The following is a 25,206-nucleotide window of genomic DNA, read 5'->3' as shown; positions in this document are numbered from 1 at the left end:
TTACTCTGATGGCCAGCATTTGCCAAATAAAAGAAAGGAATAAGGCTAGGTCAGGTGGGTGGGAAGGGGCTACTAGACCTGAATGAAGTTATCACTGCTACCTGAAACCCCTGTCAACGTGGTTGAGCACCCATTTCTTGGGAACCAGTGGCACTTTACTGCACAAAGCCTGCAAAAAGAGAGGAGAATTATAAGCTTTCTTAACAAAGATTCTCCAAGACTGGGATCACTGGTGGACAGGTTTTCAAGATCAGTGAACAAAACAAATCAAAATCCCTGCCGAATTCAAGAGCAGCCAAACAGACTGATGCCGGATTCCCAACCAAATCAGGACCCAAGGAAGACAGAACAGTGTCAGAAGCCCCTGCATTCATCATAAACCTGAGTATGCACCCCCGTAATCAACTGTCCAAATAATGGGGAAAGTAAGGTGGGTTTAAAGCCTTCCCTACTTACTAGTGGAAGAATCCCCAGGGGAAGACATATCAGTTATGTCAACAGAATCTGTGCCTCTCACTTCCCTTGCACCTAAAGACTTTGGCTTTCCTATACCTTTAGAAGGCAATGGTACAGTCCCGGAGGATGCGACTGACATTTACATCATGCACAGTTGTGGTTCCATACCCCACACCAGAGGACCTGAAGGTAAAAGGCAAGTGGTCTACTGCTACTCAAGAGTCACAAGCCACAGGCTGAGGCTTATTTTGTAACTTATACATTTTTGGTGCACAAGGTGTAGATGATGGTCGTGTTACAATATGAGAGTCCATTAAGTCAGGGGACAAATTTCTAGCCAGATCAATACCAAATACTGGATGCATGGTCAGCCCAGTATCCAAATGGGATACAACTCAGTATTCTCCCTTAAAATAGTAAACTGAAGTCTATTTCCACAGGGGATACAATTCTGAATACTAAAATGATAGTAGTTTCAGTAATCAGACACCAAGAACAAATACTTATCCCAAAGAACCCCAAAATAAAGAAATAATGGTTACAAACAAACAATATAAAATAGTCTTAGACAAAGAAAATACCAATCAGTAATGTTCCATAAACAAAATGGTGCTAGTACATGACAGAAAGGACTGCACATTTAAGAAATAAATGCTAGAATTAGCCCCAAAATAATGGGGACATTATAGAATTGTGTTAGACAAGTATAAACATAAAATTACTGTCAGAAATGCTTCAGAAAAAAATGATGCCAAAATCTCAATTTAAATGAAAAAAAATGTATATAATGTCTTCATATTACACAATTCACTTATATGTGTGAATATATAAATAAGAACATGTGAAAACAGTTTTTTCTGTCAAAATATACAAAATAATGCTTTAAATCAATGGAAATAATAGCTGTGATTTACTCATGGTTAGGGCAGTACAGGGCAAAGACTGAACTTCACTGACGGCCCCAGTACAGAAAGTCTGTCAACTACTCCCTAAATACCACAAAACACTTAGAAAGGATTATAAACCTTGAAAAACTAGTATTCGGCTTAACATTTTGTGAACAGAAAATAATGCACTGAAAACTGACTTTCTTTTAAGAAACTTAAACACAAGCAAACTATACAATACAAGCACTGACAGAAAAGACAGAGGGAGGAATGAAATAACCCAAAGGGTTTTCCTATTGAGTTCAGGAGATTACAGTTGCCAGAAGGGAATAATTTTCTTAGAGATATTTCTCTTCCTGTAGCACTAGAAAAAAAACTAGGGCTGCCGTCTGTGGCTGTTAAGGATTATCCTGCTATGGCACCTGATTGGTTCTTCACAGTCACAGAGAAGCATGAGGAGGAGTCTGAAGCTTTGAGAGACTTCCAGAGGGAGGGTAGTAGGGCACCTATTACCCATAAGCCAGTAAGATGCTGTGTTTTTGAGCATTATTTAGTACAGTCATTTTAGACAAATCCCCTTTCCTGCAATTAGTAAAAGAGCCCTGGCTCTTCACTTCCCGCTGACTCAAAATTTTAAATCTGGATAACTTTCTCCAAAGCAAAGCTGCCTAGATAACCAGAAAGATCTATTCCCAAATAAGGCAACATAAACCTTTTGTAGTAAACAGCAGGAGCCTAAAGCTCTACTAATGTGAATATGTGAAAGCTTCACTTTCTAACTTTGCTGCATTTATTACTCTTTTTGTCCAGCTAGTCACATTTCAGATATTTGCTTCATCTTTACTGAAGATGATTTCATGCTTTCTACTTTTTTACAATTTTCAAAGGGCCCAGAAGGAAGCTTCAAAGAAAGTTTCCAGAGTACCATGGCAAGGTTAAGATCACACAGCTAGCAGCAGACCCAGTGACAGAATGTTTTTACCTTCAATATGGAAGTAAGAAACTCAAAGAACTTATTTTGTACTTTGCAGGGCACTGTAGGTTAAGGCATAAGAAACAGTTTTACTTTTAGGGAGGATGGAGGCAGGAGTGTTTTTAAGGGGATACATCAACAGTGTTCAGAGGGTCCAATTTAATTTAAAAGCTGAAGGCCAAGTACTAGACAGTTGGGCATGAATCTGGGACCTATTCATTGAGGAACAGACCATGTTTTAACATATGCATTCCAAAACGTGTTTGTGTCATCACTCAAAGGGGCTATTAATACATAAAAACAGTATGAATTAAGCTCCATGTCAGAACCTACTTTATGAAAGTCAAAGACAGATAGAGAAAGAGAGAGTCAAAGTTTGACTTTGCTTGCACTCCAAAACACGGAAGCGTCGATATACATGTTAAAACATGGCAGGACTCAAGGAATATCTCAAACATAACAGCCTAATACAAATAAAAAAAATATGTGAAACAGTGGCTCAGAAAAGGAACACACAACTATAAGAAAGCAGGTGCAGTAACAGATGTATAATGGGAGGAAATTGCATCGAAGGTTGTCAGAATACTGAAGCATCACCAGTAGAAAACTAAAAGTTATTATTTCTCCATATACAAAAATGGAAAAGATGCCATCTACTGTAATATGTGCAGTTTTGAAGAACTTTTTAAGGCACAGACTGGAAAGAAGTAATTCAGGATACAGGCAGTTCAGAGGAGGCCAACAAAATGGTGTGGTGTGGTGTACAGTCTACAGTGAGTTATTCAAAGAGAGGCTAAGAGCTAGAACGTTCTGAAGAAATAATGTTTTGGGGGTTGAGTACGATAATACTTCACTTGAAGTCCAAGTAGCTACCATCTCATAAAAGAAAGATTAACTAATATGGTAGGTGTACATCTGATCTGCAAAGTAACATTCTGCAATGGGGTAAAAGATAGTATGTCCCCCTGAGCTACTCAACAAAGACAATTCTCTTTTTTTCTGTGCTTGAGGCATGTGTGTCTCCTGCCAGTGCATTAATCAGGTAACAAGGGCATGCCTACCTCCTGCTCCACTCAGTTCAACTTTCTTCTAGTGACAGCACAACCTAGAAAGTAAGAGACAAAACATGCAGCATACAAGAATATAATGTATACTAGCCAGACATAAAAGAAAACTCCATACTCAGCTATAGGCTGGAGAGGCTATCCAGATATAAGTGTACCACAGAAAGGTAGTAAGTATCTACTGAAGAAGGCTTCCTTCTTGGTCAGCTAATATGGTGAGCACAAATCTGTCTTAGCTGCCTTCCTAAACCTTTTCAGTTTTGAAAAATTGATACATTCCCATGAAGCTGGAGTTAGAAGAGTCATGGGCTCAGAAGGGCAGAGTCAAAGCATAAAGGTGTCAAAAGAGGCCAGACACCTGGAGCCATGACCCAAGCAATAATGCTTGGTTCAAATGTGAACTGATGACCAAGTGGCTGTGGCACAATGTCTGAAAAGGAGACAAGCAACATAATCAAGTGACCTTTAAAGCAACACTTTCCAATGTGTGGATACTTACAAATGGTAAAATGCAATACACAGGGTGGTCAATTTGGAAGGGATTTGCTTAGAAAATGCTAACCTCTGTCTACAATTTGCTTAGAAAATGCTATCCCCTCTCTACCTCTGAACAAAAAGGAAAAGAAACAAACACAGCCACACAATGTAAAGCCTGAGCAGACCGTGCATTTCTTAAGTATTAGAAATCGTTCTCCCCTCTATTTTGCCTCTAGAGAGAACACAGCTACGAATGAACTGTTTTAAGACCAGCTGTGAAACCACTTTCTGGATGGAAACATGGGTTAAAAGTGATACCTAATCCTTATGAAAGGCCAATCAAGTTCATACAAATCAGCCCACATAGGTTCATAGTTAGGTACTAGGCTATCGGCCCTAGGGCCCATACAAGCCTAGCCAAAAAATGTACCCTGGCTTTCGCCACCCAAGAAAATTATTTTCCTGTGCCCCTGTCGAGCCGAGCCACAGAAGTGATCCCCGGGGTGAATTTCCCATTTTCCATCCAATCATCAAGATTTTTCTTGAAAAGTGCCAATGAGGAGCTCTGTTTGACATAGATAGGTAGTCTGTTCCAGAGTATGGGAAGTCTCTGGGACAGGAATCTATCCCTCCGGCATGTTCTGTTTATTGTGGTGGCAAGGTTTAGGTCCCTAGAGCGTGTAGCTCGGAGGGATTGGGATTTCTTTAAGTGGAACATGTCCAACAGCTCTGGGTTTGATATAGCTTTGTATGTGAAGCAGAGATCACCCCTGAGTAGGCGATATGTGATGAAGTAAAGCTGTAGTTTTTTGAGACGGTCTGCATAGGGCATCTGTTTGAGGCCAGTAATCCTCTTTGTGAGGTATTTCTGTGGTCTTTCCAGTTGTTGTAGATGTCTTGTGAGGTACATACCAAAAGGGGCGTTGTACTCTATAATGGGTCTAATGAGTGATGAGTAGAGGGGAACAATGACCTCTTTTTTTCTGGATGAGAATCCTTTTGTGATGAGATGAGCCACGTAGAAGGATTTCCTGACCATGGTGGCGATGTGATTATCAAAGGAGAGACTACTGTCCACCTGTGTCCCAAGGTCTCATCACATTTTCGGCATTAAGTAGACTACCAGCTATGTGGTAGTTCATGGGTACAGAGTTTTTACCAAAGGGGATGACAATACACTTTTTGGCATTGAGCTTCAGGCCATGGCTTTGACACCAGGTATCTGTCTCAGTGAGGCCCTTTTGTAGTTTGTTCACACTGTTAGGAGTTTCGATTATGGCTCCTAGTTTGCAGTCATCTCAAACTTTGTTAGCCAAAGACCTTCTGTGTTGGCCTGTACTTCAGAGAAGTAGATATCAAACAGGAGAGGACCCAGGACTGAACCCTGTGGTACTCCACATGTCACTGGTCTGATGTCGGATTTGGAATCCGCTACTTTGACAGTGTGGGTTCTGTCCGTGAGCCAGTTGGCAACCCATCTTGTGACATAGGGATTTATAACTAGTTTAGTGAGCTTATCTATAATTCCAGAGTGGGGGACGGTGTCGAAATCCTTGGCGAGATCTAGTTAAGCTGTGTGAACCATGACTGCTTCAAAGAAGTCAATCAGGTTTAGGAGACATGATCTGCCTTTTACAAATCCAAACTGGGTAGGGTCTAGAGTTTGAAGATTACCAATGTCTTTGCTTATGAGTTCCACGATGATACATTCCATGGCCTTGCAGACCAGGCTCGTCAGGCTAATAGGGCGGTAGTTCCCGGGGTCCGTCGTGGCTCCCCCTTTGTGGAGTGGGATAATCGTCGCGGTGCGCCATTCAGTGGGTACAAAGCCTGAGGTGAGGCTATGATTGAACATGGTACTTGGGTAGGGTGCCAGTTCATTCTGTAGTTCGTGTAGAACGCAGCCTGGGATATTGTCAGGTCCCATGGATGCTGTGTTCTTGGCTTTGGAGAGTGTGTTTTTTACCTGTGCAGCCGTGATTATAGGAACTTTGCGTACTTCCGGTATACAGATGGGCCCTCTAGGTGGTGGTGGTGGGGGGGGGGGTAAAGTTAGCACTGAACCTATCTGCTAGGATGTTGGCAATATCAGTTGGTTCTGTATATTTAGTGTCATTGTGCTGTAGCTCAGAGCAGATCTGAGTGTTCCCATTTAGATTCTTGACATAGCTATAGAATGCTTTGTGGTTGTCTTTAGAGTCAGTGGCAATTTTGTTTTCGTAACATCCTATATAAAACTACTCAAACCATGCTCTATTTTACGTATTTTACATTTGTTTACCAGGAAAGTCCATCTGGATATATGTCCATTTTCAGCGGAGGCCCGGGGAGAAAAGCTCCAGAAAGCAGAGTACAAATACATTAGGAACAATAGAAACATTCAGAGAGAAGTATAATATGCATTTTTCAATAGGGTTACAAACATAGATAAAATATAGTAGACAACATCAAAACCATGCGGCTTCAATTTCAGACAGTAATACACGCAGTTATGGGCTAAGTCCCATCAAGAATTCATTCCCTTATTAGAGTATATGATTGAAATGCTTAGGGAGAGTTTGCAGGAACAGCGGATGGTGATTAGTTGGGGTTTAAGCAGGGACACTGCCAATGCTGTTGGAAGTATAGTTTGAGGCTTTTTTGAACTGGGTTAAAGAGGATTGGTGAGTAAGTTCGGCAGGTAGCATATTCCAAGTTTTGCCTACTGAGTTGGCAAACAGAGAGTCCCCAGCCAGATTTATGCTCTTAGTTGTTTGTACCAGCAGTTTGTCAGCAGAGCATAGTGACCTCAGGTTGCTGTATGGTTTGATGATCTTATTTAGTGCTGGTGTTTTTTAGGGTTGATGTAGTACTTTGTGGGTTATTATAAGTTGGTTGTATCGGAGAAGACAGGGCCACTCCAGCCATCCTAGTTGAGTTAGGTTGATACAATGGTGGGTCCTAGAGGTAGCACCTGTAGCAAATCTAGCAATATGGTTGTAACAACTACCAAGTTTGGTAAGGGTGGCTTGGTTCAGGTTAGTGAAGAGGGGGGAGGCATAGAGGAGGGTAGATAGTAGGTGGGACCGAGCGATAGTGGTTCTTGCAAAAGGAGTGAGGAAGGGTTTGATCCTGTATAGGGAGCCCATTTTTTGTTGACAGATTTGGTTTGATTGACATGGATATCATATTTTAGGGCGTTATCAACTGTGATGCCCTGGAGTTTTGTGTGAGTATCTGGGGATATAATAGTGCCATTGTTGGAACTTATAGTAAAGAATGGTGAGAAAGATTTGCAGGTGGGGGAAAAGATGAACAGTTCAGTTTTGTTAGGAATTTAATAGACGCTGATGGTTTGCAAACCATTTTTCTACATCATTAAAAGTATTCTGGGTTAGGGTCATGAGCTCAGTTGAGGAGGAGGCGGTACATATTAAAGTAGAGTCGTCTGCGTACTGGATGCAGGTGGCCTTGGGAGTGAGGGTGGGTAGGTCATTGATAAAGAATGAGAAGAGTAGTGGTCCTAGTATGGAGCCTTGGTGGACTCCTAGAGTAATGGGTAGACGTGTGGATAGGGTATTCTGCCATAAAACTGCTTTTTGTCTATCAGACAGGTAAGATTGGAACCATTTAATAGAGCTACTATTCAGTGACAGCTCCTTCAGGGTACAGAGCAGTTGGTGATTAACCATATCAAAAGCCTTAGAGAGATCTAGGAAGAGAGCCGAGGTAAGTTTGTTATTGTTTCGGTTGATGTTGATAGAGTTAGAGATGGATAGGAGGGCTGATGTGGTGCTGTGGTGTGGCCTAAAACCATGCTGAGAGTTGGCCAGTGGTTTATTTTGGGTGAGATAGTGCATTAACTGGTTGTGGATGCACTTTTCCATAATTTTGGCCAGTGATGATAGTATGGCTATTGGTCGGAAGTTTGAGAGGTCTAAAGAATTCCCTCCTTTATGAAGGGGGATGACATGAGAAACCTTGCAGAGAGAGAGGGGAAAGTGGCTTCAATCAAGGTGCAGTTTATTAAGATCGAGACAGGGTATGCAATGGCATCTGCCCCTTTTTGTATATATTCTGGTGGGAGGAGATCAGCTGCCAGGGTAGTGGGATTTAGTTTGTTAATTAGAGCTCGGATGGTCGATGTAGATACAGGTTGGAAGGCGAAAGGGAGTGGGGTAGTGGTTGTGGAGGAGTTTTGAAAGGAGCTGGTGGGGGGTAGTTGGCTAGCTAGTGACTGGATGGTTTTGGTAAAAAAATTGTTAATGATGTTAGCAGTTTCCTCTGGAGTTTTAATGTTGCAAGTTGAAGGGTGGGGGTGGTGGTTTGGCCAGGGTGGAGCAGTTTGTTTATGCCTGCCCAAATTTTTGAGGTTTGTTCTAGTGTTTTTGCTGAAGGTGTTTATAGCAGTTTTTGTCTAACAATGTGGCTTTCTTGGTATCATTCCTTAGTTGTTGGAATTTAATATGGTCAAGTGGGTCTTTGGACTTGTGCCAGTTGTCCCATGCTTTATTTCTTGCTATGATTTTGATTTTGGTTACTTTAGAGAGCCAGGGGGCAGTCTTAGTTTTGGCTCTGAGGGTGCGGATAGGAGCGTGGGAATCTAGAATACAGAGGAATTTAGAATTAAAATAGTCTACAGCATCATCTAGTGGAAGTTCTTTAAGTATGGCCCAATTGCATGCTCTGAGTTCATTCTGAAAGTCAGTGGAGTTAAAGTTCTTGTTGTTTCTGACAGATTTATATAGAACTTGGTGGTGGTTATCTACTTTATGCTTAATGAAGTAAGTGAGTAGGTGGTCACTTATATCATATGGGAGGGTACCCGTGTCATACAGATCTGGGTGATTGTTGATAAGAATCCAGTCCAGGATACTGCCTTTGCAGATTAATTTGTTTATTCTGGTGGGTGAGGATACAAGTTGGGTATAGCTGTCAAGGTTTATATGGGTGGTGGGAGATTCAGAGGAAAAAGAAGTTGTGTCTTACCATAACGTTCCATCTGTATTGTTGATCCTCGCTCAGTCATTACGCATGGATATCGGTTCCGACCTCGGAACCGAGCCGGCCATTTTCCAAGCTCACGTCAGCTTCAAACTCTCGAGCTAAACTCTTACCCACAATCCCCCTCTCCCTGTTACCTCAGATTGAGTTTGCAAGTCAAAGAAGGTAGAGGCTACCTCTGGTCAAATAACCTAAGAGAACCAGATGGTGAGATCCACTAGAAACCACAGGAGGGGGAAGGAGGGAGGGTCGTAATGACTGAACGAGCATCAACAATACAGATGGAACGTTATGGTAAGACATAACTTCTTTATCTGATATTGTTAATCCTCCTTTATTCCTTATGCATGGGACAGAGTCCCCAGCTACCTCTATTCCTGGGAGGCTCTCATGGAAGGACATTCCTGAGCACCATAGAACCGATAGATGTTCTTCCCCTGGAGGCCAAATCCAATTTGTAATGATTGATGAACGTATGAGGCGTAGCCCAAGTTGCAGAAGCTCTGGCATGGAAGGCAGCAGAAGTTGCCACCAACCTTGTCGAATGAGCTTTCATGGTAGTAGGCAACGAGATATTACGTTGTGTATAAATGAAGGTCACACAGTCCTTCAACCATCTAGCTAATGTGACCTTAGCAACAACAAATCCTAATCCAGGTCCAGAAAAGGCCAAAAATAACTGGTTAGATTTACAAAAGGGTTTAGTCCTGTTCAAGTAAAAACGGATTTGCCTGTGGATATCTAGGGTATGTAGGCAATACTCTCCTCTGTTTGAATGATTGGGAAAGAAAACTGGCAATTGAGTGGCTTGATTAATGGACATTTCAGAGATCGCTTTAGGCAGAAATGACGGATTAGTTCTCAGAGACACTCTATCTCTATGAAAAATCAAGTATGGACTCTTGATACATAAAGCTTGAAGCTCAGAAATACGTCTGGCAGAAGTAATGGCGACCAAAAACAAGGTTTTCCATGACAAATACTTGAGGTCGCAAGAAGAGGCTGGTTCAAAAGGTGACACTGTCAGAGCTTGTAGAACTAATGATAAATCCCATGATTGAATAGGTTCTCTAAAAGGTGGCTTCAGATGATTCACACCTTTTATGAAGGTTTTGCACAATTTATGGGACATAAGAGAGGAATCTTGGACACCCTCATGAAAATCAGAAATTGCAGCCAAATGAACTCTAATGGTAGAGGCTGATAGATCCGATTGAAAAAGGTCGGCCAGATAGTCTAGTATTATCGACACTGGTGCTGAAAAGGGGTCTACTTGTTTATCTTTCAGCCAACAGGTAAATCTTTTCCACTTGCTCAGATAAGTAATTCTAGTGGAAGACTTATGAGAAGCAATGAGAATATCACGTAATCGTAAAGAAAGATCATTCTGCCTGGCAATCAAGGGAATTGGAGTAGCCAAGCCGTGAGCCTCAGGCTGTTCAAGTTGGGATGAATCAGGTTCTGTGGATGTGAGATCAACTCCGGGGTTGGATGGAGAATCCATGGTCGATCTAGTAGGTGAGGCCAAAGGAAGGGGAACCAAATATGTCAAGGCCAATATGGTGCTATGAGGATCACCTTGCTCTTCAACCGATGGGCTTTCTTCAGAAACTGGGGAATGAGGGGAAAGGGTGGAAATGCGTAAAGAAGATCCGAGGGCCAATCGTGGACTACAGAGTCCCTGGGTGACTGTCCCGGAGGGGGAATCAGGGCGAAGTAGTTGCTGCATTTGTAGTTGGTCAGGGATGCAAAGAGGTCGCCGCAAGGAAGGCCCCAGCGGTGGAAGATCTCCACCGTTATCAAGGGATTCAGAGACCACTCGTGAGATTGAAGAATGCACCTGCTGAGTCTGTCTGCTATCACGTTGGAACTCCCGGGAATGTGCATTGCTAGAAGAAACCAGTTGGTAGCCATCGCCCATTGCCATATCCTCATGGCCTGTCGACAAATGGGATAAGATTTGGTTCCACCTTGCTTGTTGATGTACCAGACCACCGCCATGTTGTCTGCTTGAATCGCAATTGTCCCAGACGACAGCAGGGGATGGAATGCTTGAAACACCAGAAGCACCGCCCTCAGCTCTAGAACGTTTATATGCAGATGGGCCTCCAGTTCGGACCAAGTGCCTTGGACTGTCTGTCCCTGACATAGCCCCCCCACCCCATCAGGGAGGCGTCCGTGGTCACTGTGGCCTTGGATTGCTGGGGGGAGAAGGGGCGAGACCATTGTGAAAGATTGTGTGTCATCCACCAATTTAAATCCTGTTTGCACCTGTGGGTTACTCGAACCATGGCTGAAAGAGGATGCTGAAAAGTATACCAATGGGTGAGCAATAGCCATTGTAGAAGCCTCATGTGAAATCTGGCCAGGTGAACAATGGTGATAGAGGCTGCCATGGAATCCAACAGCTGTAGAACCGAGTGAGCTGTGGATTTTTCCTTTGAAAGGATTGGAATCAGTTGTTGCTTTATCCTTAGAATTCTGTGCTCTGGAATAGCAGCTCTGCAGTTTTTTGTGTCCAAGATAACCCCTATGAATCCTGTCAACTGAGATGGGGTGAGATTGGATTTTTGCCAGTTTATAGTTATGCCTAGCCTTTGAGCAGCGAGGAGAGAGTATGCCAGGGCTTTTTCCAGTAGATGTCTGGTGGGGGTGGAAATAAGCCAGTCATCTAGGTATGGAAAAACCTGGAATCCCTGAAGTCGCAAGTGAGCTGTGACAACTGCCATGCACTTTGTGAACACTCTGGGGGCTGTAGAGAGTCCGAAGGACAGTACTCTGAACTTGTAGCGACTGGCTCCCACACGGAAGCGCAGAAATCTTCTTGATGGCCTGTCCACCTTTATGTGGTAGTATGCATCTTGAAAATCTATAGAGCACATCCACTCGTCTTTTTCCAAAAGCGGGAGGGTAGACTGTATTGTGACCATCTGGAATTTTTGTACTCTCTCAAACTTGTTCAATACACTGAGATCCAAAATTGGTCTTCAGTCCCCGGTTTTCTTTGGCACCAAAAATAGTCTCGAGTAGAATCCGGATCCTATCTGGTCTGGGGGGACTATTTGGATGACTCCCTTTCTTAGCAGCTTTTCTATCTCTAGTGCTGCTTCTTCCCTTTGACTGGGTGGAACGTCGGGAAGATTTTTTGAAGGGACGGGACAAAGATCGAAGGGGATATGATAACCTCTGGTTATAATCCTTTGTACCCAAGAATCGGTGGTTATGGTTAGCCAGGTAGAAGGGTACAAGAAGAAACGTCCCCCAACCACCTCCAGAGGAAAAGAGTTGGGCCGCTCTTCAGGAGCGCCGGTAGTATTGACCAGGGAAAGAATCCCTGGAACCCTGGTTATGCGGACCCCCTCTGCCCCGAAAGGAGTATCTTCCCTGTGAGTTTCCCCCTCTGCCTCTGGTGGAGAACTCGGCCTGTGTGTCACGGAAAGGACCCTGAGATTTCTTGAACCATATCTTCCCACTCTTTTGGTTTCGGGAGAAAGCATGTTGAGGGGAAGAATAACGAACACCTATGGCAGAAAGGGTCTTACTGTCCTGTTCACATCTGGCCAGTGTGCTTTTAACTTTGGGCCCAAACAACAATGAGACCTCAATGGGGGCATTAAGAAAGGAAGACTTAAAGGGTTCTGTGAAGTTGCACAAGCGCATCCAGGCGTGTCATCTCAAGACTGCAGCTGAACCCGCTGCTCTAGCTGCTCCTTCTGATGCGTGAGATATCAGTCGCATAGAGGAGTTAGATATAGACTCAATGGTGGCCAGATGAGAGGCCACTTTGTCACAGACCTCATCAGACACGGCACCAGCCAAGGTTTCAGAGAGCTCAGAAACCAGATCCCTTTGAAGCCTGGTAAAATGTGCCATATAATTCAGGGACCTGATAGCAAAGGTCGCTGAAGCAAAGGTGCGCTTCCCTTTCCTGTCCAGGGCCCGGGACTCTTTGTTAGGTGGACGGACAGTCTGGCTTTCTTCTTCTGCCAGATCCTTTTTTGTTGTGGCTGCCACCACCAAAGCATCCACAGGAAGACCTTTGGACCAATGGAGATCCAAAGCAGGAGGGGACAAGATCTTATCTGTCCTCCGGGGAATAGCTTTGATGGTATCAGGAGCCTTCCAAGCATGCTGCATGATGAGCCGGACAAGTTCATCGGCAGGTGGAGTAACCCAGGAGGTAGGGGGCGGGCGCGAAAGGCCTGCAGGAACACAGATTCCTCAGAGGTCAGATTAGAGGACTGCCAGCCACCTCTCTGTTTCAGGATTTCGAGGATATCACCAAAGGATACCTCAGTGGGTGAGCGAGGGGATCCCCTCATCGAAATCTGTGTCTTCGGTGAGGGATTCCTCTGTAGAGTCCATGTGCTTCCTCTTACACAAACTTTTCCGGTGGACCTCTCAGCGGGAGAAGCTGGAGAAGACAGCGGAAAAGGGGATTCCTGAGGGAATATGTCCTGCAGAAAAGGGGATTCCTGAGGGAATATGTCCTGCGGCCCTTGCACCTGGTGTCCGCTAGGTGCGACTTGTGAAGCCAGTGTACCAGAGGAGGACGGAGGTATAGACAGTCCGGTATTGCCAGCAGCAGCGAAAGCCTTCTCCATCAGTTGGAAGGCTGGTCCACCCGAAGAAAAGTGCATGTCAAGGACAGGGGTCACCCCTCCCCTAAGTGGCTCAGCCTGCCGACCCGGAGTCCCTGGATGGCTGTGGAGCAGCAAACTGTGCGTGTCACAACTGACATCTTGGGTCATAGCAAAACTATCCTGCCATGAAGGCAACTGCGGTTCCTTAGTGAGATCCATAAAGGGGACCGCTGAAGGGGAAGACTGTGCTATATCCATGGACTTCAAAGGCAATGAAGGAGGAGAATAAGAAGGGGTCTTTGGAGATGGGTGATCACCTCCCAAGGAAAGATAGTTCCTGAGGGGTGGGACACCCCTGGCCAAGAGTACCTGGTCCACAAGACGCAACACATCATGTTTGGAAAGGCTTCTAGCAGACCTCACGGAGACAGAGAGAAACAGGCCTGTCCACAGAAGAGGCAGACTCGGAGCCCATCTCATCTGACCGCACCGAGGACAACAGTGACGAAAAAGACTGGACTACTGCTGTCTGCATCAAAGAAGTCATCGGTGTCGAGGTCACAGTCTGCACCAACACAGGGATCGGTGCCAAAGTGGTTGTCGGTGCCGAAGCTGGAACTGACAAAACTGGAGTCAACAATAAAGGCGTCGGTTCAGAGGAAGATCTTGGAGCCGACGCAGTCAAGGTCTGCGCCAACTGAGCGATCGGTGCCAAAGCTGGAACCGACAAAACTGGAGTCAACAATAAAGGCGTCGGTTCCAAGGAAGATCTCTGAGCCAACGCGATCAAAGTCTGCGCCGACTGAGCGGTCGGTGCCGATACAGTGGTAATGGTCTGAACCAAGGAGTCCCTCGGTGCCGATATATAGAAGGCTGCAGGAGAAGACAGAGCCGAAATCACTAATGGAGCTGAAGGCCTCGGTGCCGAAGGTCTAGGCACCAAAAGCACTGGGGCTGACTTGAGTGAGCTCCGGAGCCGAAACTTTAGCCTTTTTAGGTTTTGGTTGGCGGGAGTCCCCAGCCGGGGACGAAGGCAAAGATTTAGCCTTAGTAGGAACATCCAAGGTTTTCTTATGGGCTCTAGGAGGGGTTGAGGCTTCCGCCTAGAAATAGCCTCTGAAAAGGGAGATTTTAGAAATCCCTTCAGTAACAGCTTGTTTTTCCTTTCCAACAAGGTTCTATTAGAAAAGTTCTCACAAATAGTACAGGGTGGGTCAACAGACAAATGGGAAGCTCCCAAACAATAAACACACAAACAGTGTGCATCAGAAGTAGGCAGTTTGTGTCCACAATCAGAACACCGCTTAAACCCCGGACTACCTTTCTTATCTGCCATGACAGCAAATTAATTAAAAGAAAAGGTACCAACAATGGTACAAGAGAGCACCCGAAGGTATGAGAGAAAAAGGAAAAGAATTACCAACGATGGTAAAGAGAAAATACCTCGCGGTAAAAGTAGTAAAGAAAGAAGCAGAAAAAACTGAAGAAATTATGTACGCTAGATGTGATAGGGTAAGAGACAATAAAATATGATTTTTTCTGACAGAAAAGTAATATGTAAAACTATTAAACAACAATTGACTTTACTTAGCTCACGAGAAGTGGCTTGACACGACCAAATGGCAACGTGGCAAACGAAATCTGAGGTAACAGGGAGTGGGGGATTGTGGGTAAGAGTTTAGCTCGAGAGTTTGAAGCTGACGTGAACTTAGAAAATGGCCGGCTCGTTTCCAACGTCGGAACCGATACCCATGCGTAAGGAATGAACGAGGATTAACAATATCAGATCAATTTTTCCAGTCAATATTAACATCTCCTAACACCATAGTTTCTTGGGGGTATGTGTTGGAAAGCCAGTGGAGGAAGTCTTCTAGGGTATTTGCATTATTGCCTGGGGGGATATAAATGCAGGCAATGAATATAGATTTACTTTTGTTAAGCTGTAGTTTGCTAACTAGGCTTTCTGCATTATTGAACAAGGGGGGTTGTTGTGGGACTAGTGTGATATCTATTGTGCTTTTAAACAGAACTGCTACTCCTCCACCTTTCCTGGTGTTTCGGTCTAGTCTAAGTATGTTGTACCCTGGTGGGGTAACCTCATCATTTTAAGTTCCTGGTTTTAGCCAGGTTTCTGGTGAGTAGGTGGCTAGAAGGGCGTGAAGATTATGGACCTTGTTGTTAATACTCCTGATGTTTAGGTGACAGGTCAGGAGAGAGTTAGGGGACCTTGAATTTGGCCATATGTTGAAGGTGGTAGTGGGCTGGGAGCTTGAGGGAAGGGTGGGTCCAGGGCTAGGGTGGATGTCTCCATCCCTCATCAGAGTAAATTGTACAGTGATTACTAGTTTCAGCGCTTTACTTATTATTTTATGATAATATCTAGTTTTGGGGGAGATGGACCGTGGTCTAGTTAGTTGGTGGTTGTTAAAAGTGGAGAGGACAGGTTTGTAGTGAGGTAGGTACTGGTCTGATTCACTCAAGGTGGGAGCAGAGATGGTATGAAATATGGGGTGGTGAAAGCCAAGATAGGGTTAATTTTCATAGATGGTGAGGAGATCTAGCCCAGGCAATATAACTGAGAGGAACATAATTGGTCTCATCTTGATAGTAGTGGTACTTGGTAAGGAATGTGGGTGGAGAATTAAGAGGGTTGTTGGCAGGAAGGGGCGGTGTATGGAGGTGTGGGTCATCCATGATAGATTGTAGAAGGGGGTAGTGGTTTATTGGGCTTAAATTTAACACTAGTGGGGGCGGGTGATATTTGGGGGCAGGGTGGGGTGCAGAGCGAGCCCAAGTAAAGCGAGGGCGAGAGGAGTGGGGCTACACCAAGCTACAAGGATTTCCAGGGTCTGTGTGTATACAGGCTTAAAGAATACAATGTTTTTACTCAGTTCTTTTTAAAGTGAGCTGCAATTTACTCAATTTTACTTAATTCGTTTGAAAGTGAGCTGTGTTTTACTCAATATTGTATTAAACTTAGTTTTTAGTTTAGCCAGACAATTTTACTGACTGATGGGAGTAAGCAAGATTTTAACCTGAATTTTGTACAGCTATGTGTTATTTCTTTAGCATCTGTGATATGAAGTAAGCAGGGGGACGTTTTATACAGGCTGTTTGCACTGTAGAATGCTTATTTTATTACTTATTACAGCAGCTAGACTAGGGAGTCTAAGACTGTTAAGCTATCTTTTACTATGGACCCTAGACTAGTCATAGACCCAGTTCAGCCACGCAATCTATTAGCACAACAGTTACACTTAAGATATAGACCTTGCAGTCCTTTTCCTTAGCAAGGGATAGTGCAGGAATGCTTTTCTTTTAGTTTTCAGGATAACAGTTTCTTTTCAGCACAGATTGAGCCATTTGAGGTAAGGACAGGTGGGGCGGAAAGACCCTTTTGTGTAGAAAAACAGCTGACTGGGTCTTTAGGCACTAGGGATACACTTCAGCTGATGACCTTCCAAGAGAATACCTTAAAATAGCATCTAATATCATTGCCTATCCTGTCTCAATCCTTATAAATAGGACAATCATGGAATCCCACATTCCCTTTACACATTATCCCTCTGCACAAAGGAGGAAATTCAACACCCATTGCTTACTTTAGATATACAGCAATCTTATCTTCCTTCTCTAAAACACTTGAAAAATGTATTCAAAAGCAACTGCTAAACTGTCTCCTGCAGGAAGAACTCCAATCCCCCACAACACAGCTTTTGTCTCTCCCATAGTACTAACACTGCACTTTTAATCCCCCCTCCCTCCCAATTGAGCAAATGACTATCCCAACAGAGTGTAGCCTCCCTGACATCACAGATGCACAGGTGAGAGCTGCCCTCTCCAAAGCAAAAAACACAGCATCAATGGGACCGGACGGTGTCCCGGGCTGCGTTTTACACGAGCTCCAAGAAGAAATTAAACTTAAAATCACTGTTCAGTCTCAGCCTTACAACAGGATATGTACCCAAAGAATGGCGTACAGCAACAGTGGTCCCACTCCATAAAGGTGGTGCCACAACGGACCCCGGAAACTATCGCCCTATAAGCCTAACTAGCCTGGTCTGCAAAGCTATGGAGCGTATCATCTTGGAACTCATAAACAAAGACATTGGGAACCTCCAAACACTGGATCCTACCCAATTCGGCTTTGTTAAGGGCAGATCTTGCCTCTTGAACCTGGTCAATTTCTTTGAAACAGTCACCAAGGCCATAGACGAAGGGAAGGTAGTATACACAGCCTACCTTGACCTTGCAAAAGCCTTCGACACAATACCCCACTCGGGCATCATAAATAAGCTCACCAGCTTAAATATCAACCCCTATGTCACAAGATGGGTTGCAAACTGGCTTAGGGATAGAACCCACATGGTCAGAATTGCAGGTGCCATGTCAGACTCTAGACCAGTTACAAGTGGTGTCCCACAAGGCTCAGTCCTGGGACCTCTCTTGTTCGTTATATATTTCTCTGAAATACAGGCTAACACAGGAGGACTATGGCTGACAAAGTTTGCAGATGACTGCAAACTGGGGGCCATAATCGACTCGCCGGCTGACACAAGCATCCTCTAAAAAGGTCTCACAGAGACGGATAACTGGTGCCAGATCCATGACCTAAAGCTAAATGCCAAAAAGTGCATAGTCATCCCCTTTGGGAAAAACAAAGTGCCCACAAATTACCACATAGGTGGTAATCCATTAAGTACGGAAGAAGTAATTAGGGATTTGGGGACCCAAGTAGATTGCAACCTCTCCTTTGACAATCACATTGCCAAAGTGGTTAGAAAGACATTCTATATAGCCCACCTTATCACGAAGGGGTTCACATCTAGATCAAGAGAGGTCATTGTGCCCCTCTACTCATCACTCATCAGGCCCATAATTGAATACAATGCCCCATTTGGGATGTCCCTTACCCGACACCTGCTACAACTAGAAAGACCCCAAAAGTACCTCACCAAGAGGATCAAGGGACTCAAACAGATGCCCTACACAGTTAGGCTAAAGAAACTCCAGCCTACTCAGAGGCGATCTGTGCCTGACGTATAAAGCCATGTCCAACCCAGAATTAATGGACATGCTCCACCTCAAGAAATCCAAATCCATCAGAACTACACGCTCCAGTGACTTAAACCTCAGCACAGAAATAAATAGAACATGCTGGAGGGACAGATTCATATCCCAGAGGCTCCCCTCACTCTGGAACAAAATCCCAATCCATGTCAGACAGAGCCCCTCAATGACCCTCTTCAAGAAGAATCTTGACGTTTGGATGGGAGATCGTAAATTTACCCCTGGGATCTCTTCTGTGTCACTGCTAGACAGAGGCACGGTAAACTAACCTTAAATGGGATATCTTCTGTGACCTACAATACAGAGGCACAGTCAACTAATCTAAGAAGAATGGTGCTTTCCTCCTTGGCTACTGCTGTTAAAATTCTTGTTAAGATGCTTCTCCTTGTTTATTCTTTAAAAAACTTGGGTTTTCCGTAAGCATTGCTCACTTCTCTTTTCACTTAATCTAAGAAGGGTGGCAAAAGCCAAATGCACTCTGGCTAGGCTTGTAAATGCCCTAGGGCAGATAGCCTAGTATCAACCTATGAACCTATAGATACTGTCAAAGCTAGAGATAATGGCAAACTAGTCTCCCCCAGTCACCACTGTATATTACATGGTTCAGCCCTTAGTCCTCTTCTCTTCAACATTCTACACCCTCCACACATCCACACAACATGCCTTCCCAATACAATCTGCAGATGACTCCACACTCGTATGCGCAACTGACAACCTGGCATATCTCCAAAAAAAAAATAATCAAAGCATTAACAACCAGTGAAATATTGCTTTGTAACTCACAACTCATGATCAATCCTCCAAAAAATAAACTTCCTCCCCCCAATCTGCCTTTCATGAAAAATGTTAAAATCCTGTCTCTTAATACAACCACTGAAGTCACTTCTGAAAGTAAATTATTAGGGAAGATAGTGGATGATAATTTTAAATTTGATAAAGTTGCTAAATTTGTAGCATGTACCCCTTTCAGAACCCACCACTGTAGAGCACTAAAAAGCCTAAATTGGTTAGAACTAGCCCATCAACTAAGATATACGGCTTCCTACCACCTATAAAATTATCTGGCATCCATATGCTTGTCCAGCACTAAATGCCAATCTACACATCTATGTTCTCAGTTGGTCCTTACAATCCAATTACCAAAAATTCCTCTCGGTCTAAAAACCTATCAAATCTGCTGGCCATGGTATGTACTCATACCATGTTGCTAAGGCCAGGAATTACTTACCTGTATCCATCAGGTCAATACCTTCTCTCCAATCCTTTAAAACCATTCTGAAAGACTTCCTAGCCAAAAATCTGTCTGTGTTCTTGCTCAACCCCAGGATACAGACTTAAATATGAACAAGTACCGCCCTACTCTCCTTTATTTACTCACTTCCTTACTTCAATCCATTTTTTTCTTGATTCTCCTTCTAAATATGCCATAACTAGGTTTTTATTCTCACTTCATATTGCAATTCCTGTTTGCATTATACTAGCTTACCTTTAATTTCTCTCTAAACTGGCTAAAATTTCTCCAAATATTAAATTATTGTCACACACGTTCTATCTATTCTTAATCAATGCTTTCACATTATGTCGAATTTGGCAATTATTTAAACTGTAGATGATTCTATATTATTTTTGAAGAGTGTAAAATTTCTCTTAAAATTTTTGTAATACTTCTGAGCTTTTTACCCAGGGCCTCCGCTGAAAATGGGCACCTACCCAGTCAGACTTTCCAGGTAATCAAAAGTTAATAAACAAATAAATTAAGAACCTGGACGTCTTCTGATCAGAAATGATGGCCACCAACAAGAGTAGCTAGCTCCTGAGAGATGCACTTCACAACTACTAAACCAGCAGCTTCAAGACAAGGATGGGCAAGCCTGTGAATCATGAAATTCAAGTCTCAATGAAGTGAGATTTTTTTTCAAAAGAAAACAAAGATGTAGAACCTCTTTAAAGAGCTGTTTAACAAACTAGTACTGGATCACAATTCAGCCTTGCTTGAGCCTGTAACATGTAAAGATCTTAGAAACACATGTAACAGAGGAAAGTCTGAGAACAAAGTCACACAATTATCAAAACCATAAAGTTATCTTCCAAGATGAGTTGCCGTCTTGAAGTTAACCCAACTGAGAAAGTATCAGATAACTACCCACCCGAAATGAAAAAACTCTTCCACTTAGTAAAATAAGTAGAATAATTAGACAGTCTCCTGGTATCTTCAACAACCTCAAAGACTCTGGATGGAAGGCCTGGCTGGAGAAAGGGAGTGCAAATAGCGGAGATGGAGCCAGGTGTTATCCTAAATGGAAGAAAGGAAGATTTTTTTTTTGGCAGCACTGATAACATTCCTTGCACTATCAGGGACCTAAGAGTCTGAAACTATGCCTTTCATAACCATCAAGAGGCAACAAGAATAAGTCTTTGACTTTCTTTTGTGAATTTTGTGATGAGCTGCAGAATCAGAAGGAACAGTGGAAGGGGGATAAAGGACACTTCTCTGTGTTCACCATTAATGCCACCTTACCATTCTGAACTTAACAAAACAAGTGAAGGGCAACATTCTCACTTAAGATCAATTCAATATCTAGGGTTCTCCAGCCCTTACAGATCATGAGCATACAAAATTCCTGAAGCCTCAGCCACCAACAAGATGATGAAAAGTCTGTCTTAGGATGCCTAGTCAGTATTTCATGCCACTCTAATGGGTACTTTGTTGCCAGCTCCTCCCTCCTAGCTGTGCTAGACATTCCTGAGGGAAATGATTCCAGCAGCCCAGCTAATTGCACCAAGGATGGCTTCTGGGAAGGTGTTTGTCTAAACTTGTTCAACCCAAGATTGTCATTACAAAGGACTTTTGGATCCTAGATAGAGTTATGATCACCCATGCCTTAAAGCTGCTAGCACCCTCCCCTTCAAAATACTTCCACTCAGGAATTATGGGGTTTTTTTCGGAGTCTTTTGACAGAGGCCTGAACTGTTCTCCACAAAGGAACAGGCTTCCATTGTTTGTTCAATGATGGGTGTGTAGTCCCATCTGTTCCATGTTTCAAAGGGATTGGGAGACTTTCATCCACTCATGGACCTTGATAATTTCAGCAAATACACCTTGTGCATGAATTTCCACATGGTGACTCTCTAGAAGGTCATGGCCGCACTGCTGCAGGATGTCTGGGTAGTGCCACTGCATATGATAGATACCTTATGGCACATCAGCTTCTGAAATCCACACAGACTCTTACTTGAATTATCTCTGTACACCACAGAACCCGCTGAAAGTTAACTTACTATGTTTTGCTGACTGGGTAGACCCCACTGACTCATCGGCTGAGTACAATTCCTAAGTATCTACCAGCACTACACTGTGTGTGTGTGTGTGTGTGTGTGTGTGTGTGTGTGTGTGTGTGTGTGTGTGTGTATGCATTTTATATATACAGATACATGCATATATTAATTATTTAATTACACACACACACACACACACACACACACTTTTATTTAATTTTTTTCACATAACATAATTTTTCCACGTTTAATTTTATTGTTGCAAACCACATAAGTACTACTTTGTCTAATATTGCAATCTTGTAAAATGGCACAACTGCATTCTACTATAGCAGCATTCTGTCTCATTTTTCTGCCTAAAAGTTCAAGTCTCGTTGCTTGAGGTGCATGCAGAACTATGCAACTTTCATGCAGGAAATGCAGGTGCATTACTTATACATAAAGACTACATCTCAGTTTTCTGGGCACAAGCTGTAAATTATTATTGAAAAATTTCAATACTCACCTACTGGAGTGACTATAGATAAAGGCGGACAGTGAAGATGTCATGACCCACAAAGTTGCACCTGTTACCATAGCATGACCTGAGGGACTACCTAAAAGCAGAAACAGAGGTTTAAAATATGCTGCAAAAAGTTGAAGGACATGTTTCACAGGTTTCATTTCTCAGCACAATATATGTATATCAGTGTTCTCCTTACTCAAGTTCCATAAACAAGCTACCTTTATAGTATAAAGGGATAATGCCAGGGCTATGGCACACATGCCCTCACATCATTTAGCAACCTGGTCAATTCTGAAGCCAGCTACGGAGAGTGGGAGTGAGAGATTATCACCTGTCCACCTATCCTGGGGAGAGGAAGGGAGGTGGCTTGATTCCACAACTAAATACCACCCAACCAGTGGCATGGTGAAAAAGCAGTAAGCAAGTTGACGAGGATAATGACCAAGCAGCTTGCAGCATATGCATGAAAGCATGCAAGAATCACTGGCACAGTATTGCAAACCACACCTTGATATTGCAAATGTGAAGGCATCACAGCAAAGAGCTAGGCACCAAAATTCTCAATATCTGCAACGATGACTGTCTCTCTGCCAGCTGGCTCTCACCTGCATCAGCATCTGAACAGCCAGGGTATCCAAAAAGGAATAGCACCAGAAGTCTAGAAGCAGATGGCCAGGAGAATGTTGGACAAAAATAATTATTAAAAAGTTCCATTAAAGTGAATGAAAATCTACACATTACCTCAGATAATGTTTTGCCAAACTTTACTACAAATGCACAGCTAAACATCTCTGTGAAAATAAATTCTACAACAAACTTAATACTGTATTCAAATGGACAGTGTAATAGACTAATTTTTAATGATACTGCAGTGACTATCAACCATCATCTCCCTCTCATAGTCTTTCTGGTTGACTCCAGCATGAGCTCAGGACCTATTGTTTAGTCAGCCACAAAATGAGTTCAGTCCTACTCCCTGACACACTGCAATAGGATCATCCTTGTCCTAGATGTTAGAGGGTCTTGCTTAACCCCCCCCCAGACCACAGCGACTTGCATTTAAGGGGACACTATCTAAATGTCACCAGGCAGGGAAACTACATGGATGACCCTGAAACACTGTGGTGAAGAAAGGGATTTTTTTTATACAGACCCTGTGATGCCTGTATGCTTCACACATGTGCAGACTTACGCCTGTAGTACAGTGAACTAATAGGTGTGCACCAAGTGCATGCTATAATCTTTTTATCCTGCTGCAGCAAACCCTGGCCTCTGCTACAGGCCAATGCAGCAGCAGAACAATCAATCTCTCTCCCCTTCAGACGGGCAAGTCAGCAGTGGCCTTTCACTTCCACCTCCCCTGGACTGCTTTCCCTGTCCACTGGAGATATAGTTGGCAGACCCAGGGTGCATTTCTGATTTCCCATCCACTGGTTCAGGTTTTTCCTTGAATAGGGTTAGGGAAGAGCTCTTCATAGATGGGAAAATAAGCTCAGAATGACAATGCAGACTGCACTGGCAAAAGCATGTCTTGCTTACCCCAGTTTCAGCGCTCATCTTTAGTAGCTGTGTTGTATGTCTCCACTAATGGCCATTGTAACACATTCTCATATATACGATCAAGAGTAGATAGAAGAGACAGCACCAGTGCTCACCCATGCTGAAATCATTATTCAGTCTGATCAGTAAAGGTAATACTGCTGCTGCCTACTATTATGTAACAAAAGGATCTCCCTCAAAATCCAGCATCATCGATTTCTCCTAGATCAACAAACCACAATATTTCATTTAAGGCCATAAAAAATCACCATTCATTGTGCCAACCTTGCCACTAAATCCTATTAATGATAGTAATGCATTCTTCCAATATCACAATTAGAAATACCTATGTTACTTGCATGGAAAAAAATCACAGGTCTCCTATTCTAAACTGTTTTATTGTAAAAATGGATGTCTATACCCTTCCTTTTAAGATTATTCACATTTCGTACGCTCTAAATCCTCAATAGACCATCACCTCCTGGATTAAAGCCACTAGAATCACTTCAACATTTTAAAATTACAGTGCCGCTTTGTTAAAGTTGTGGCGGCTAACCTACAGTAGAAGTCATGTGTCTGGTAAGAATTATGGGCAATTTGTTCATAGGTTGGTACTAGGCTATCAGCCCTAGGGCCTATACAAGCCTAGCCATAACAATTCCCTGGCTATTTCTTCCCACACTATTTACTTCCCTGGACCCCTGTCTAGCAGGGTGACTGATGTGATCCCCTGGGTGAATTTCCTTTCTCCCATCCAATCGTCAAGGTTCCTTTTGAAGAGGACCAAAGAGGCACTCTGCTTGACATGTATGGGCAATCTATTCCAGAGTCTGGGGAGTCTCTGGGTCAGGAACCTATCCCTCCAGCATGTTTTGTTTATTGTGATGACAAGGTTTAGATCCCTGGAGCGTGTGGCTCTGAGGGATTGTGATTTCTTTAAGTGTAGCATGTCCAACAGCTCTCGGTTTGACATGGCCTTGTATGTTAAGCAAAGATCGCCTCTGAAAACTGAAATTAAAATCTCGTCTTCTACAGCAGAAAGATATGCCCACACACAGTCTTAACTAAAATATTCAGGTTTAAAGGGAAATAAAATATCTTGTACTTTCTCCCATCTCAGTCTTTTGATCCACCTGATGCTGTGAAAGCAGACTAAGATGGGTGATCAATGGAAGCTCAGAAAAGAACTAGGTCATAAAGCCTTTATGTTAAAACTATTACAATAAATGAAATCCATTTTTTGTTGGTGGTTCTCTCAAATCTGAACAAAGTGTCATAGGAAAAGGTCTTTTGGGCCTGGTTCCCAAGCAGGAGTCTTCATAGACTTTTCCATTCTTTGACAAACTTAAATCTCTTTCAAGATTACATTTTATTGTATAAACTTGGATACCAC

The 25,206-nt window shown here is 43.3% G+C and overlaps 1 protein-coding gene across 1 annotated transcript in view; it reads right to left on the bottom strand.

Moving 5' to 3' along the window:
- Positions 1-25,206, bottom strand: part of G6PC3 (glucose-6-phosphatase catalytic subunit 3) — a 298,078-nt gene that overhangs the window by 186,910 nt on the left and 85,962 nt on the right. Inside the window, exon 3 of the mRNA XM_044055160.1 lies at positions 22,275-22,365. Within this exon, the coding sequence (XP_043911095.1) occupies positions 22,275-22,365 (91 nt within the window). The remainder of the gene's footprint in view (positions 1-22,274; positions 22,366-25,206) is intronic.

This window comes from Protopterus annectens, chromosome 13.part0, assembly GCF_019279795.1.
Source record: "Protopterus annectens isolate FY-2018-M chromosome 13.part0, PAN1.0, whole genome shotgun sequence".
Lineage (NCBI taxonomy): Eukaryota > Metazoa > Chordata > Ceratodontiformes > Protopteridae > Protopterus > Protopterus annectens.
Note: the sequence above shows the minus strand (reverse complement) of the source record. Positions and strands in the feature narration are given on the sequence as shown.